Consider the following 13,407-nt stretch of genomic DNA (forward strand, 5'->3'; position numbering starts at 1 on the left):
TTTTGTGCATGTTTTGCTTTTTGTGTATGCTTAGGGTATTTTACGGTATGGCTTAGTGAGGCTGTGTAACAGGTGCAAGTGACAGGAAACCACACTGCCATCATTTATTTGGCAACTTTTTCTTGGTGGTACGTAACATAACGGGGTAGCTTACAGTTGGTGCCGCCTTGGGTTTGACGGGACACGTGTGTAGCATGTAGTGCGCTGTGAGGCTCTTCTGTGTCCAGGCTCCTCCTGGGGCCTGTCCCCTCCTCTGGTGCAGGTGCCTGGCCTGGTGGGTGAGGCCGAGGGTGAGTGTGAGGAAGCCTGTGCCCGCTGCAGAGAGTGGTGCTGCTGAGGGCATCCCGGGAGTGAGCCCTTGCTTTCTGTCTGCTTAGACTGAAGGTTGGAAGGAAAAGTAAAGCATCGGGAGCTGACGGCCTGTAGTGATGGTGCCTGTTGAAAGCACATCGTTGTTGGGGAAGCAGATTGTCTCTTTCAACATAGCATGATATGTCTGTGCTGCACGTGTAGCTTGGGCGTTGGAGTTCATGTTTTTGTGGGCTTTAAGATGTGTTCATGCCATGTGGATGTGGACGGGAAGAGAATCGGGTTTTGATCTTGGTTTAAGAGTCACGGGGAAAACAAAAATCCTCCACCACGTGCTGCACTGTGACCAGCACAAGATGTCAGCAGTGCTTGGGGTCCAGCATCTAAAGACCAGAAAGTTTCTGCCTTTAATCCTAGATGGTTGCTGGGGTTTCCTTGGGTAGCATCTTGCCCCAAACTTGTGTTCAGTGCTGTCAGTGAGATTTGTCTCCAACAAAAGCAGGTTGGGGTCTGCAACTTGGTGCGGGTCCATTTGGGCAGCGAGGCATGTTCATTCAAGGAGCACCAGCACCTGCTGCATCAGTGAGCCCCAGGCGCCCCGAACTCAAAAATTGGGGAGGATCTCCTTTCCTCCGCTGGCTTGTGTTTCCCGGGAGCTCAAGGAGACGGCCACCTTGGTAGTTGTTTCGTGGTGCGGCCACTGTGGGGACAGAAGGGACGCGTGTGGGGTTCAGCAGAGGAAAGGGGACGTGGGGTCCATCGGCAGCCACAGTAGGCTGTTTCTCAGAAGGCGCGGACGGGTGGCGGGAGCAGAGGGGTCTTCCAAACTGCCACGCTCCGTCTGCTCCATCGCTGCGAATACAGCGCTTTCTTTTTGGTCGTTTTACTCCGTGACTTGAGGCCCTCTGGTGGCTTCTTCTGGATCTGAGGGCCAAGTTCCTGCTTCCCGGTCTCACCCTTCTGGTGGCCCTCCCGCCTCACGCCTCCCTGCTCGCCTCTTGCTGCAGTGGATTCCCTATTTCCCCGCCCTACTCCCGTGTCTGAATGCGGCGCGCCCCCCACCAGTCCTCAGTGCCCCCAGGGGGTCAGGAAACACTGGAGAAGCAGCGGGAGGATGGAGGGAGGAGACCTTCCCCCAGGACGTCTGCAGGCTGTCATCTAGGGGGACTGCCTGGGACGCGGTGATGACACGGGGCCGCCCACCCGCCACACGCAGCGCGGAAACGCAGCCGTGTGCTCAGGTCTCGGGCACGCCCAGCGCTGTAGGGCTGCTTGCAGAGAGCCCTTCCTGCTGCTCTCTCCAAAAGGTTTCCACCCCAGCCTGCACCCCAGCCACTCCCTGGGTGCTGACTGCCCCGGCCCCCGTTCTGTCAGGTTCCTGAGGGTGGGGGCCTTGTCTCATTTTCAGCAGCAAGGAGGTCCCCTTGAGGATGGTGTGCCCTGGCACACACAAGCAGTCGTGATTGTCAGTGACTGCATACAAGTTTGTGGAGCAAGCCTCAGACTCCATGCTTGAGTAATTTGGTGATATTTGAATAATTGCATAAAACAGGAAGCAAAGCCTTAAAGGACTTGAGTTATGTGAACTTTTCTCTCATGAGTCGGGGGATGTGTAACTACCCCATTTAGCAGGTGCACCACACTTAGGGCTCAGCACACTCACTGCACCTGTGCCCGTGAAGACTCCCTGGACAGGTGTGTTGTGAGGGACGTACGTGGCGTCTGTTTTTAAGGTTTGTTTGTTTGTTTGTTTTTAAGGTCTTGTGGTCTGATTCTTCAGTAACATCAGTAACCAAATCTTCCTCTGAAGTGACTGAATTTATTTCAAAGGTAAGGTGATTAAGGGCTCTTATAAAAATTAAAAGGCTCTCGATAATATTGCAGAGTGATTTCAGTGGATTGCTTCCTTCAGCTGGCAGAGCAGGTAATTCGTGCATGACCATAAAAACATGGTCCTCAATGCCACGATCCACGCTCCTTGCAGTTGTTGAGAATGAGAAGAGGCAGGACGCTGTGACCTGCACAGGCGGCTGAAGGGTGTTTGCTTCGGTTACTCTGCAGAGAGACTGAGAGAGAGTCCAGTCCCAGCTCGATCTGTTGGACATACTGGGTTTTCCTCTTCATTTTCTGATTGCTTCAACAAATGTCATCTAAACAAAAGGTTCCACTACTAACTAAATACCACTTTGCCTACATAGACATGTGTCCATACACACACACACCTCCATGGTTACAGTGTGTTTGCAGTCCACTGGCCTGGGCCACTGCAGTGAACCGCTGTCGCTAGCCAAAGCATCTTAATTAGTCCCCTTTGTCTCATGGAGTGTGACATATCAAAAGTGTCTCCAAAGCGAGTCTTAACGTTTTCACTATAAAATAAAGGATGTGACCCTGCAGGAGAAAATGCAGTGCATGGATCCTGTTGACAAGCCTGGACAGAAGTTGTCTGCTCACGCCTGTCCTCTGGGCCTGTCAGCCACGCTTTCTGGGGTTACCGGCCCCCCTGGAATTCACATTTTCATCCGTGACCCTGAGAACGCTACATTTCCTCTCCTGCGTGCCTAGCCTCTCATTTGTAGAACACCTGTTGCTCGGGACTGCGCTAACGCTGGCGCAAACTTTAACCCCACTGGGTGCTGACAGTGCTTCATGTTCACCTGGCTGTGTGTTCTCTGACCTTCCTGGATACCTGGTTTATTGTCTCTTGTTAATTTTGGGAGAATTCTTTCCCCTTATCTCTTCAGATATTTCTTCTGCCCCCCTCTCTCTCTGCCTTTGGACTTGAACTCTGTGCACCTTTGACGTTGTCCACAGCTCTTGGGTGCCGTTTTTGTTTTTCTTGCTCTTTTCGTTGTGTGTCTCGGGTCACACGATCTCCCTTGCCCTGTTCCCAGGCTCCCGGACGTCCAGTCCACAGCTCTGCCCAGGCTGCTGCTGAGCCTGTTTTATGTGCCGAGTTCTTCATCTCTGGGACCATGGTTTTCTATTGTTCTGATTTCTTGTTTTTCCTAGCTTTTCCATTTGACAACATCTTTTAGTAAAGTTTCCATCTCTCTGCTGAGATTTCCCATTTGTTGTCATGCATGTTGTCCATTTTTTCACTAAATCTTTCAGTATGTTAATCATAGTTGTTTTATAATCCCTAATAGTTCCCACATCTAGTTATCTCTGAGTTTGGCTCTGATGTTTATCTTCACAATAGTTTTCATTCCCTTACTATTTTTTTTCGTGTGTCTTGTAATTTTTTGATTGAATATTAGACATCATGTTTAGAAAATGTAGAGACTGAGGGAAACAGTGTATCTGCCCTGAAATGGGCATGCTGCCGTTTCTCTCAGGCCCTCAGTGGGGTCCTCGATTTGGTCTGATCAGGAGTTGAGCTGGGTTTGGGTTTTGTTGCTGCTAGAGTTACCTCCAGTACCCCCGTGGGCTTCAGGTTCTTCCGGTGGAGGGTGGTTGTCACCTTGAGCCTGGGGAGAAGTGTCAGAAGTTCCTCTCAGTGGTCTGGCTTCACCCGTGGCCCTCAGCAGTCCTGTGTGTCTGTGGCCCGGAGGGGCTCTCCCTGATCTGTTGACACACACCCTGCCCCACCCCCACCCCTGCCCCGGGGGAGACTGCGGTTACTTGTTGCCTGGTGACAGACTTGTGGGGGCGGTGAGGTGTTCTCTGTGCTGCTGGTCCAAACTCAGTCCCAGGCACATGGCCCTTGGGGGCTTTCTCGGCACCCCTGCCCCTTTCCTCCCCAGCAGCAGCTGACCTCCTCTTTGTACTGGTACAGTACCCTCAGCCCAAGAGGGCTTTTGCCCCTTCCTCAGGGCCAGCGGGCTGTGCCTGCACCTTCCCCCAGAAGCAGGGCATCTTTGCTCGGGGCCGGGTGCCGGGAGGACTCCCTCCCCTCCCGCGGAGGCAGGACAGTAGTGCTCCTGCCTCATCCCCAGAAACGGAGAGTCTGCCTGGGCTCTGGGAGCAGGAGCAGAGTCTTGTCCCTCCCCCAGGGGCTTAGGGCTTTCTCTTTGGATTTAGAGAAGGCTCCAGAGAAGTCCTAGGGTTCCTGTCGGGCCCCCAGGGGCAGCCAGCCCCCACCTCTGCTGCCTCGGAGGCTCCCTCCAGTCTCCTGTGGAAGCAAGCTTGGGAAGGAGGGCACACTCCCCTTGTGTCTGGGGCTCTTGGCTGACCACTGTCTGGCCCACACTCGGCCCACGGGAAGTGTCCATCTTCTGACTCTTCTGCCGGCTGGCATGGCGGCTACCTCTTCCTCGTGTTCTGCCACAGCAGAGACGGATCACGTGTCTTGTCTCTCCTTGGAGGGGCAGGCCCCTCTTGAAATTCAGTTCACGTGGTGACCTTGCAACTGAGTTCCCTATGGGCTCACGGATAGGTATGATCGTGTTGGTTATGGAGGTTTTTACTGATGTCGTGGTGGGAGTGATGTTTTTTTTGTGGCTTTCCACATTCTAAGTGGAAGTAGAGCCCCAGAGAGCTGAGAGCAAGGTGGGTTGTAGTGTCCTGCAGGCGTCAGCGTCTAGTGCCTGCCCATCTCTCAACCGGAAGAGGCCCGTGTCAGGTGAATTTTGACAGACGTCCAATGCTTTTCCATCTCTTTCAGTTACCCCAGCTGTACCCTGAAGAAAATCTGGAGAAGTTCATTCCTTGCTTAGCTGGCCCAGATTCCTTTTACGTAGAGCGAAACCACATGGATCTGGAAGCGGACCTGAGGTAAGGCTGCCCCGCACCTGCAGGCTGGGGACGCAGCCCCAGCAGTGGCCCTGTGGGGCCCGTCCGTGTGGCCATGTGTGGCGTGGCCAGAGCAGGGTGGGTACACGCCTGAGCTGCCTGGTCACCCCAGTGGTCTGGGTGTCTGTGTCGTCCCTGGGACTTTCATCAGCAATGGAGAATTTGGTGGAGTTAGTAACAGAGGCATGATTTTGAGGATATGAGTAAAGGAGTTTCACAGTACGTGCCACCACTTCATGTGATGTTGACGGTCTGAGGAAATGAAATCCAGTTACTGTTTCTGTCCCGTAGTGGAAAGTTGAGACTGTTGCAGGACAAAACTAGGGCCCGGTCAAGTCCCGTCAGCTAGTGTCTCCTGGCCGTTGAGCACACCCTGGGTGGGCCAGCGAGCAGGCCGGCTTCCTGGAACCAATGACTCGGGTGTAGCCCAGCTGCCGCGTGCTGCAGGAGACTGCGACGGGCCCGACTGTGCTCTCGTGCTAGCCCGCTGCGCCCACCGTGGTGGGAGGCGGTGGGTGTGGGGAAGGGGCTCAGGGAAACGATAGGACTCAGACAAGAATGGAGTCGAAGCAGGGGGAATATGGGTGTTGTGGTGCTTCTGTTTACTTTTTTCCTCTCATGGGTATTTCTCTTAACTGAAAAGTAAAATTTCACTCTGAGTTAGTTTTTGGTAATAACCATTTTAATGCTGATAAAACCACTTTGTTTAATTTTTAGGTATTTGGCTTCATTACCTTCTCACGTGTTAAAAAATGACCACGTCAAGAAATTTTTCAGCACTTCATCTCCCACCCAACAGCTTCAAAGTCCAAGTGAGTTTGTGAAATGTGATTATGTAAAGATAAAAACAACTTGATTGTCTGCCACCTTTCTGACATTTGTCTTACCTTGCAGGTCCTGGCACCCCTTCCCTCTCTAAAGTGGGTACCATGATGGGCGCGTCTGGAAGGTGAGGCATCTGGAACCAGCACGTTTCACATCCGCATAGAGGTTACTTCTGCCTGTGTATAAATGTTTGTAGAGTGAAGTCATTTTTGGTCTTAGTCTTGAATAATATTGTGAGGGGATTTGGATAGAGATACTCCAGTCTACGATTTCTCCATGTAAAAAAAGAAGTGGTCCTCTGGGCCACTAGAGTTGGAATTTCCAAGGACCCTCATTGCAAACGCTGATTTCCGGGCCCTGTGCACCCTAGGACAGCAGAATTTCAGAGAATCTTCATTTTTATAAGCTCCCAGGGAGCGATTGTGCCCATGAGGTGGCAGAGCCACTGCTCCCAGGGTCCTCCATCAGCAGGAGGCCTGATGGTGGTTGTGTGACAGACAGGTGGGCCAGCGTCACAGACAGTGACACACACGCACGGACGCTTGTGTGAAGAGGCAGTCAGGCGGTAAGGGCTTCCAAAGTGCTCACTTTCCCCTTTACCCCCTGCCTGCTACATACTGAGTACACCGTGAACATGCGGGTTTGTGGTCTGGGGTGGAAGGGTCAAGGGCAGAAAGCAGAATGTGGAGTGTTCCTTCCAGCCTGCTGCTGGGACTCCCTCTCACAGAAAGTTCATTCAAACGTTAAAGATTGAGGAGTCAGTTGTAATGTATGATTTTCAGTATCATGCTATGATTGAACAACAGAGACTGGGCAGCTCAGCCACACATGCGCATGCACAGCTGTGCCTCCTCAAGCCCGTCCACGCGGACGCACCTGTATGCACGGGTGCATGTCCATGTACATGTGCATACCCAAAGAGGCCTCCGGGGGGCGGGGGGGTGGCAGTGGCAGGAAAGGGCTCTGATGCTGGCAGTAGGCGTGGCCTCGGATGCAGCCCAGCACGTGGGAGCCGGCTTCTGCCCACTGTCCACCGTGTGTCCGGGAAGGAGGCCGTGGTCCCGGGAAGACCACCTGTCTGCTGTCCCCACAGGCCTGTGTGTGGCGTGGCCGGCATCCCCTCCTCTCAAAGCAGTGCCCAGCACCACATGCAGCACTCGGCCAGCGCGGCCACCTTGCCCCACTGCTCCCACGCGGGGGGTGCAGGCTCGGCGTTGGCCTACCGGGCCCAGATGGACAGCTCGCCAGCCATCCTGATGCCCTCCAGTCTGCAGACCCCTCAGACCCAGGAGCAGAACGGGATCTTAGACTGGCTTAGGAAGCTGCGCTTGCACAAGTACTACCCTGTCTTCAAACAGCTCACCATGGAGAAGGTATGTGGATGACCGGGCAGGCAACATAGTCCTCCTCTGACGTCGTTCCTAGGGGCCTTGAGGTGGGTGTCTAGACTGTCCATGATGTGGAAATCCCGTGGCCTGCTATTCGATGCCTATATGTGTGCCTGGAGTCCTGCATGCCCACGGGGAGTGGCGGTGGATGTGGATTGGAAGGCTCCCTGCAGCCAAAGCAAAAATTCGAACAGGACTGGTTGTAAACAAACAGCTTTTTTTTTTTTTTTTAAGATAGTCTGGGGTTTTCACGTGTTAGATACTCTACATGATATGAAGGACATTGTATCCCCAGCAGCCATTTTGGAAGAAATGGTGAATTCTGGTGCACTCGCGCCCTTTGTTAGATGCCCTTCAGCCTGGGCTGTGCGTGTGCGGGAACTCAGTGCCAGAAGGGCCTGTTTTACAAGGTGCCCAAATACTTGCATCCGAGGGAGCAGCCCATTGATGATCTGGCTCGATTGAGGGTCATACAGTTGAAAGTAATAGATGGATTTTATGTCTTTCAAGCAGTCCTACGAAGTTTCGGGGTTTTTTTTTTTTTTTTTTTTTTTTGAAGAGAGAGAGGAGGGGCAGAGGGAGAGAGAATCTCAAACTCCCCGCTGAACGCAGAGCCCACCCTAGGGCTGATCTCACAACTTTGAGATCACCACCTGAGCTGAAATCAGCAGTCGGACGCTTAACCAACTGAGCAACCCAGGCGCCCTGGAAATTATTTTTTACAACAGAGGAGTTTTGATGAGCACTTTTTTGTTGTTAAAGAAAATTCTGGAATTTCTGAAGTCTTGGTGTCACTGAGAAAACTAAATTTGACCGATGGTGGTGTTTGAGCTCTGATGCCCCTTGCTGGATACAATCACTTGGTGCTTTTATGTATATAAATATCTTATTTGTCCAAAAATCTGCAGTTGAATCTAGAAATCAAGCTTTTAGTACATAATAAACCGCTTTTAAGTATATTTGTAAGACTCTTGTCTTAGGATGCATAAATTCTAAAAAACAATAGATATTGCCAACTTTGTCTCATGATCAGTTTAAAAAAGTTTTAATGTAATGTAGGAGTTGAATTTTAGCCATAAAATCACAATCCTGTTATGAAGTGTCGTGCGAACCACAGTGTTGTGTCTGCTTGGTATAAGACCCACGGGTTAATTAGCCATTCAGTTCAGGTGGCATCTGCTTTTCTGGGTCACTTGCTTCCCAACAAAGTTGCTTTGCCCCTAAAATGATGGTGATTGTGAGACAAAAGAGCTGTTAAAGAGTTCTCCTTTCTGGAGGAGGATAAACGGCTTGCATTTACCCCAGGGGGTGGGCCCCTGGACAGGAGGGGGACATGTCCACAGACCCAGTCTCTGTAGAAGTGGAAACTGCAGGACATGTTCTTTAGTCCCCTGCCCGCATAGTGCGGACCTTCCAGGTGCCCCATCTTCTCCAGGCCGTGTGCGGAAGGCCCAGTGGACGTGGCCGGTGAGCCTCATATGGAAAGTGAGCATTTCATGTTTTGAATGAGGGACACCACATTATTTAGCAATGGACTGTTTTGGTGTTCCCAGGGCTTCTTTTTCTTTTCTCTTTTTTTAAGATTTTATTTATGTATTTGACAGAGTGAGTGAGAGAGAGCGAACACAAGCAGGGGGAATGGGAGAGGGAGAGGCAGGCTCCTCTCTGAGCAGGGAGCCCAATGCTGGGCTCAGTCCCAGGACCCTGGGATCATGACCTGAGCCGAAGGCAGGTGCCTAATGACCGAGCCACCCAGGCGCCCCTGTTCCCAAGGCTTTTATTATCCAGTTAGGTTTGATCTGTTTGTGTATGCTACTGGTAGAATACATTTATTAAGTTATACTGCAAGTTCTTTGTTTTCAGAGTCCTATGATTCTCAATAACTTTGTAATGTGTTTCTTCTGTGCAAGTTTCTGAGCCTTACTGAGGAAGATCTAAATAAATTTGAATCCCTCACAATGGGAGCAAAGAAAAAACTCAAGACTCAGCTAGAGCTGGAGAAGTAAGTGTGAAACTGCGAAATGTCTGTTTCTTTTCATTCCTAATGTACTGAATGTGGTATCTAAATGGGGTTTCTCGATTGGATGGAGGCCCCCAAATGTAGGGTGACTATTGGGTGGCCTGGGAGGTGAAAGAGTTCACCTGAAGCGGAACAAAGGAGAGGTCATTGAGGAGAGGCTTTCAGCGAGGAGGCAGTGTGTGGGGCTTTATTTAAAGAGGGAAGGTGAGGACGTGTGGCATCTTCCCCCTTTTTGGTAACTGTGCTGGTTGGAAGTATCCCAGTGGTCGTACGGGGCCTAGGGATATTCTGAGGTGGGTCATCTCAGGGGCCTGTGTTCAGCCAGGGGGTCGCTCTTAGAGCGCCTCTGCACTGAACAGGTGCTAGCTAGCACTTAGCTAAATGCCCTTGATTGGATTACTTTGATTGCTTATCAGAGCTTCATTAATGCTTTCACAGTTCTAGGATGTGGTTTGGGTGTGCTGGGAAGGGCCGTTTGCGGCAAATCCGACAAGTCAGAATGCATTGCTTTCCACCTCTGAGGGTATTTGGGGGCGGTCACCTTAGAATGGAATCTGTGCAAGAGAGCAGAGCTTGGGCAACAGGAAACGGTTCTCTAGCAGAAGACCTGAACGCTCACTCGTTCACGTGCTCTCTTGTGGCACAGGGAGAAGTCAGAGAAACGGTGCCTGAACCCTGCAGCCCCACCCCCAGTCACCAGCAGCGGAGTGGCCCGCGTCCCCCCCACCAGCCACGTCGGGCCCGTGCAGACCGTGCGAGGCCCCCACGCTGCAGGTGGGTGAGGGCGGGGTGGCCTTGAGGGGGGCATCGCGGGCTCCTCCTTTGGAGGATAGTTATTAGACTCCAGACCACACACAGCCTTTTGCCATTTGCCCATTTTTAGAATTTACAGTGACTGCTCATTATTTTAGCTTTCATCATTTCCACCATTAGAAAACAGAAGGGACATTTGGTTTAGAACCTAGAGACCGGTGACTCACGTGAAGTTGTTTGGGCAAAAGAATTAGATCCAGCAGCTGCACGGCCAGAGGGAAGGAGAAGGAGGTACCCCAAACAGATGAAGATACGCTTCTTCCCCAGGAGGGTGCAGACAGGTCCTTGTAGGTCCCTGCCTCGAAGGGCTGTCTTGAAACTCCCCAGAGTGCGAGAGCGCAGCTTCCCCGTCGTGCAGCGCCTGGGAGCCGTGGGCCCTGGGCTCTGAGCCGCCCCCTCCCCCGGAGGCTCCCTGCCCTTGCCTCTGCAGTCGGGGTGCTGGATGCCGGCGACGGCTGGCCCGTGGTTTCCTTTACACTGTGGGAGTAGCAAGAGTGGCAGGACGCCAGGGAGAAAAACATGCCAGTCTATCCTTTCAGTGGCTATTTGACTAAAAGGGTCTTCCATCCCTTGGCCTCGTAAAATGGGGTGTCCCTCAGTGTTGGGAGATGACTTCGGTAGCACCGTGGTGGCTGGGCGCCCCTTGTCGCTTCTTCTCCAAGGTTGTGAGTGGGGCCTCGGCCAGCTTTGTTTTCTCCGAGTCCTCGGGTCCTGTCTGAAGCAGGAGTGACAGCAGCCGCCTCCCCGGGGCTGGTGCACGGGTCAGCGGGATGGGCGTGCGCCGAGGCGGGTGGGGAGGGCGCGGTCGACACTGGCCGGCGCGACCCCTGTCGGTGCCCCTTTTCCGCAGCGCTGCGGGTAGAAGTGGAGCAGCCCCCTCACCAGACGGCCCGGGAGGGCAGCTCCTCGGAATGCTCCAGCTCCTCACCCAGCCCGATGGGGGTGCAGGCCCGGGAAGAGAGCTCGGACAGCGCCGAGGAGAACGACAGACGTAAGGACGCCCGGCCTGGGAGCGCGCTGCTGCCCCTGCCCTGGCCCGGGGCGCTGTGCTGACCGCTGTGTTTCCATCTCTAGGTGTGGAGATGCACTTGGAGGGCTCGGAGAAGGAGAAGCCTGTCATGCTACTGAACCATTTTGCTTCAAGTTCCGCCAGACCCACGGCCCAGGTTCTCCCGGTGCAGAACGAGGCAGGCTCCAGTCCAGCGGGCCACCACCCCCTCCCCCCCCAGATGATGGCCGCGGCCTCGCACCTGGCACCCATCCGGATGCTGAATTCTGTGCACAAGTCCGAAAGGGGGGGCGCGGACATGAAGCTCCTCCCGCCGTCCGTGCACTCACTGCTGTCTCTAGAAGAAAGGAGTAAACTCTCGGGACCAAGAGGCGGCATCAAAGTGGACAAGAACTTCGGCCACGCCGTGATCGACGCAGCACCCACGCCCACCCCCCAGCAGCCCCTGCAGGTGCTCTCCGCACTGGCCGAGAGCAGCTCCGTGTCACCCACCGTCTCCTTCGGTCCCCGCGCCAAAGTCGTGCACACGGCTGCGCTGGACAGGGTGATGAAGCCGGCCCCGCAGCCGGCCCTGGCGGGGGAGGCGAGCACCGCTGCCCCGGGGACGTCCAGCGCCGTCTTCCACGTGGCTCGGCCGCCCATCAAACTTCTGGTGTCTTCATCTGTCCCTGCGGATTCTGCCATTTCTGGGCAAACTCCCTGTTCGAATAATGTGCAAATAAGCGTGCCCCCTGCAATAATAAACCCCCGGACTGCTCTGTACACCAACACCAAAGCTGCCTTCTCTGCGATGAGCAGTGTGCCCGTGGGGCCCCTGCAGGGCAGCTTCTGCGCCAGCAGCAACACTGCCTCCTCCAGCAGCCACCCGCCCACGTCCTTCGCCAGCATGGCCTCTGTGCCCAGCTGCCCGGCCCCCAGCTCCAGCCCCGCGCTCTCCTCGGCCCCTGAAAGCAGCTTCTACAGCGGCGGGGGCGGCGGGGGCGGGGGCGGCGGCTCCCCGGGGAGCCTCCCCGCCCCCACCCAGAACCACCACCACCACCACCACCATCAGCAGCAGCAGGCGGCGGCGCCCCAGCAGCCCACGCCCGCCCCGCCGCCCGGCTGCGTCGTGTGCACGTCGTGCGGGTGCAGCGGCAGCTGCGGCTCCAGCGGCCTGACCGTCAGCTACGCCAACTACTTCCAGCACCCGTTCTCGGGGCCGTCCGTGTTCCCCTTCCCCTTCCTGCCCTTCAGCCCCGTGTGCGGCAGCGGCTACGTGGGCGCCCAGCAGTACGGCGGCGGCGCCTTCCCCGTGGTGCACTCGCCCTACGGCGGCAGCGTGCCTCCCGAGCCCGTCCTGGGCGGCCAGTCGGCCTTCGCCGTGCCGCCCATGCAGAGCTTCATGGCGGGCGCGGCGGGCGTGTACCAGGCCCCGGGGCTGGTGGGCAGCAGCAACGGCTCCGGCCACAAGAAGAGCGGCAATCTGTCGTGTTACAACTGCGGGGCCACCGGGCACCGCGCTCAGGACTGCAAGCAGCCGTCCATGGACTTCAATCGGCAAGGTAAAGGTGGGCGGCCGCAGAGCGGGCCGCGCCGGGTGGCGGTGCGGCGGCGCGCCCAGGAGAGAGGCGCGCGGAGCTCCCCTCTGTACGAAAACAGTAGTGAACTCGCTGCTCTTTAAAGCAAAAACTAATGTTTTGAATGCTGTTGGGAAAAGTGTGTAGTTCTGGGTGGGCTGTGAAGCCCTCCGAGAGGGTCACTTTGTCTCGAAGCTGTCCGTGGACTGCAGCCTGCTCCTCCTCGCAGAGGGCACCGGCCGGCTGGGGAGAGGGCCTGTGTGGCCCCCGCGTTAGCCGGGGCAGCGCGTGCGGCTGAAAGCCGAGGGCCTGGCGCGGGCGTGCGGATGCTGCGGCTGGCTGTCCTGCGCCCGCTCTCTGCCTCCGTGGCGGTCAGGCTGGTGGAGCGTGGCCGCGCGATGTCGCTGTTGGCTGTGCTGCCACGTGCCACCTCCCCCCCCCACTTCCACGTGCTCTCTTTTGTCTCTAGTCCAGTTCAAGTGTGTATCTGCTGTGGCGGTGACACAAGTTCGTTCTTGCTGGTGGCTTTGGAAGGGAGATTACACTAGGCAGGAGGAGCGTCTCTCCCAGCTCTGTGATACGGTGCAGCCTGGACAAGTGCCCTGGTCTCTGTAGATGCCTGACGGTTGCCCCAGACCTGGGATTCCTACACCCGCCTGTGCATCTTGGCCACCCAGAGAGCGTTAGAGACGACTCTGGTGGCAGGTGGGGGTGGCTGTGGGCTGTTCCCACCCTGAGGCTATGTCCTGAAGC

At 55.1% G+C, this 13,407-nt stretch overlaps 1 protein-coding gene across 2 annotated transcripts in view; it reads left to right on the forward strand.

Moving 5' to 3' along the window:
• Positions 1–13,407, forward strand: part of ZCCHC14 (zinc finger CCHC-type containing 14) — a 57,052-nt gene that overhangs the window by 37,674 nt on the left and 5,971 nt on the right. For both annotated transcript variants that reach the window (XR_004819754.1, XM_027618531.2), the window contains exons 4-12: positions 2,068–2,139; positions 4,916–5,025; positions 5,761–5,855; positions 5,938–5,992; positions 6,962–7,241; positions 9,167–9,258; positions 9,923–10,050; positions 10,940–11,080; positions 11,164–12,639. Coding sequence is in view for 1 of the 2 variants with exons in the window: in XM_027618531.2 (XP_027474332.1) it covers positions 2,068–2,139; positions 4,916–5,025; positions 5,761–5,855; positions 5,938–5,992; positions 6,962–7,241; positions 9,167–9,258; positions 9,923–10,050; positions 10,940–11,080; positions 11,164–12,639 (2,449 nt within the window). In the remaining variant the exon portion in view is untranslated. The remainder of the gene's footprint in view (positions 1–2,067; positions 2,140–4,915; positions 5,026–5,760; positions 5,856–5,937; positions 5,993–6,961; positions 7,242–9,166; positions 9,259–9,922; positions 10,051–10,939; positions 11,081–11,163; positions 12,640–13,407) is intronic.

Source organism: Zalophus californianus, chromosome 17 (assembly GCF_009762305.2).
Source record: "Zalophus californianus isolate mZalCal1 chromosome 17, mZalCal1.pri.v2, whole genome shotgun sequence".
Classification (NCBI taxonomy): Eukaryota; Metazoa; Chordata; class Mammalia; order Carnivora; family Otariidae; genus Zalophus; species Zalophus californianus.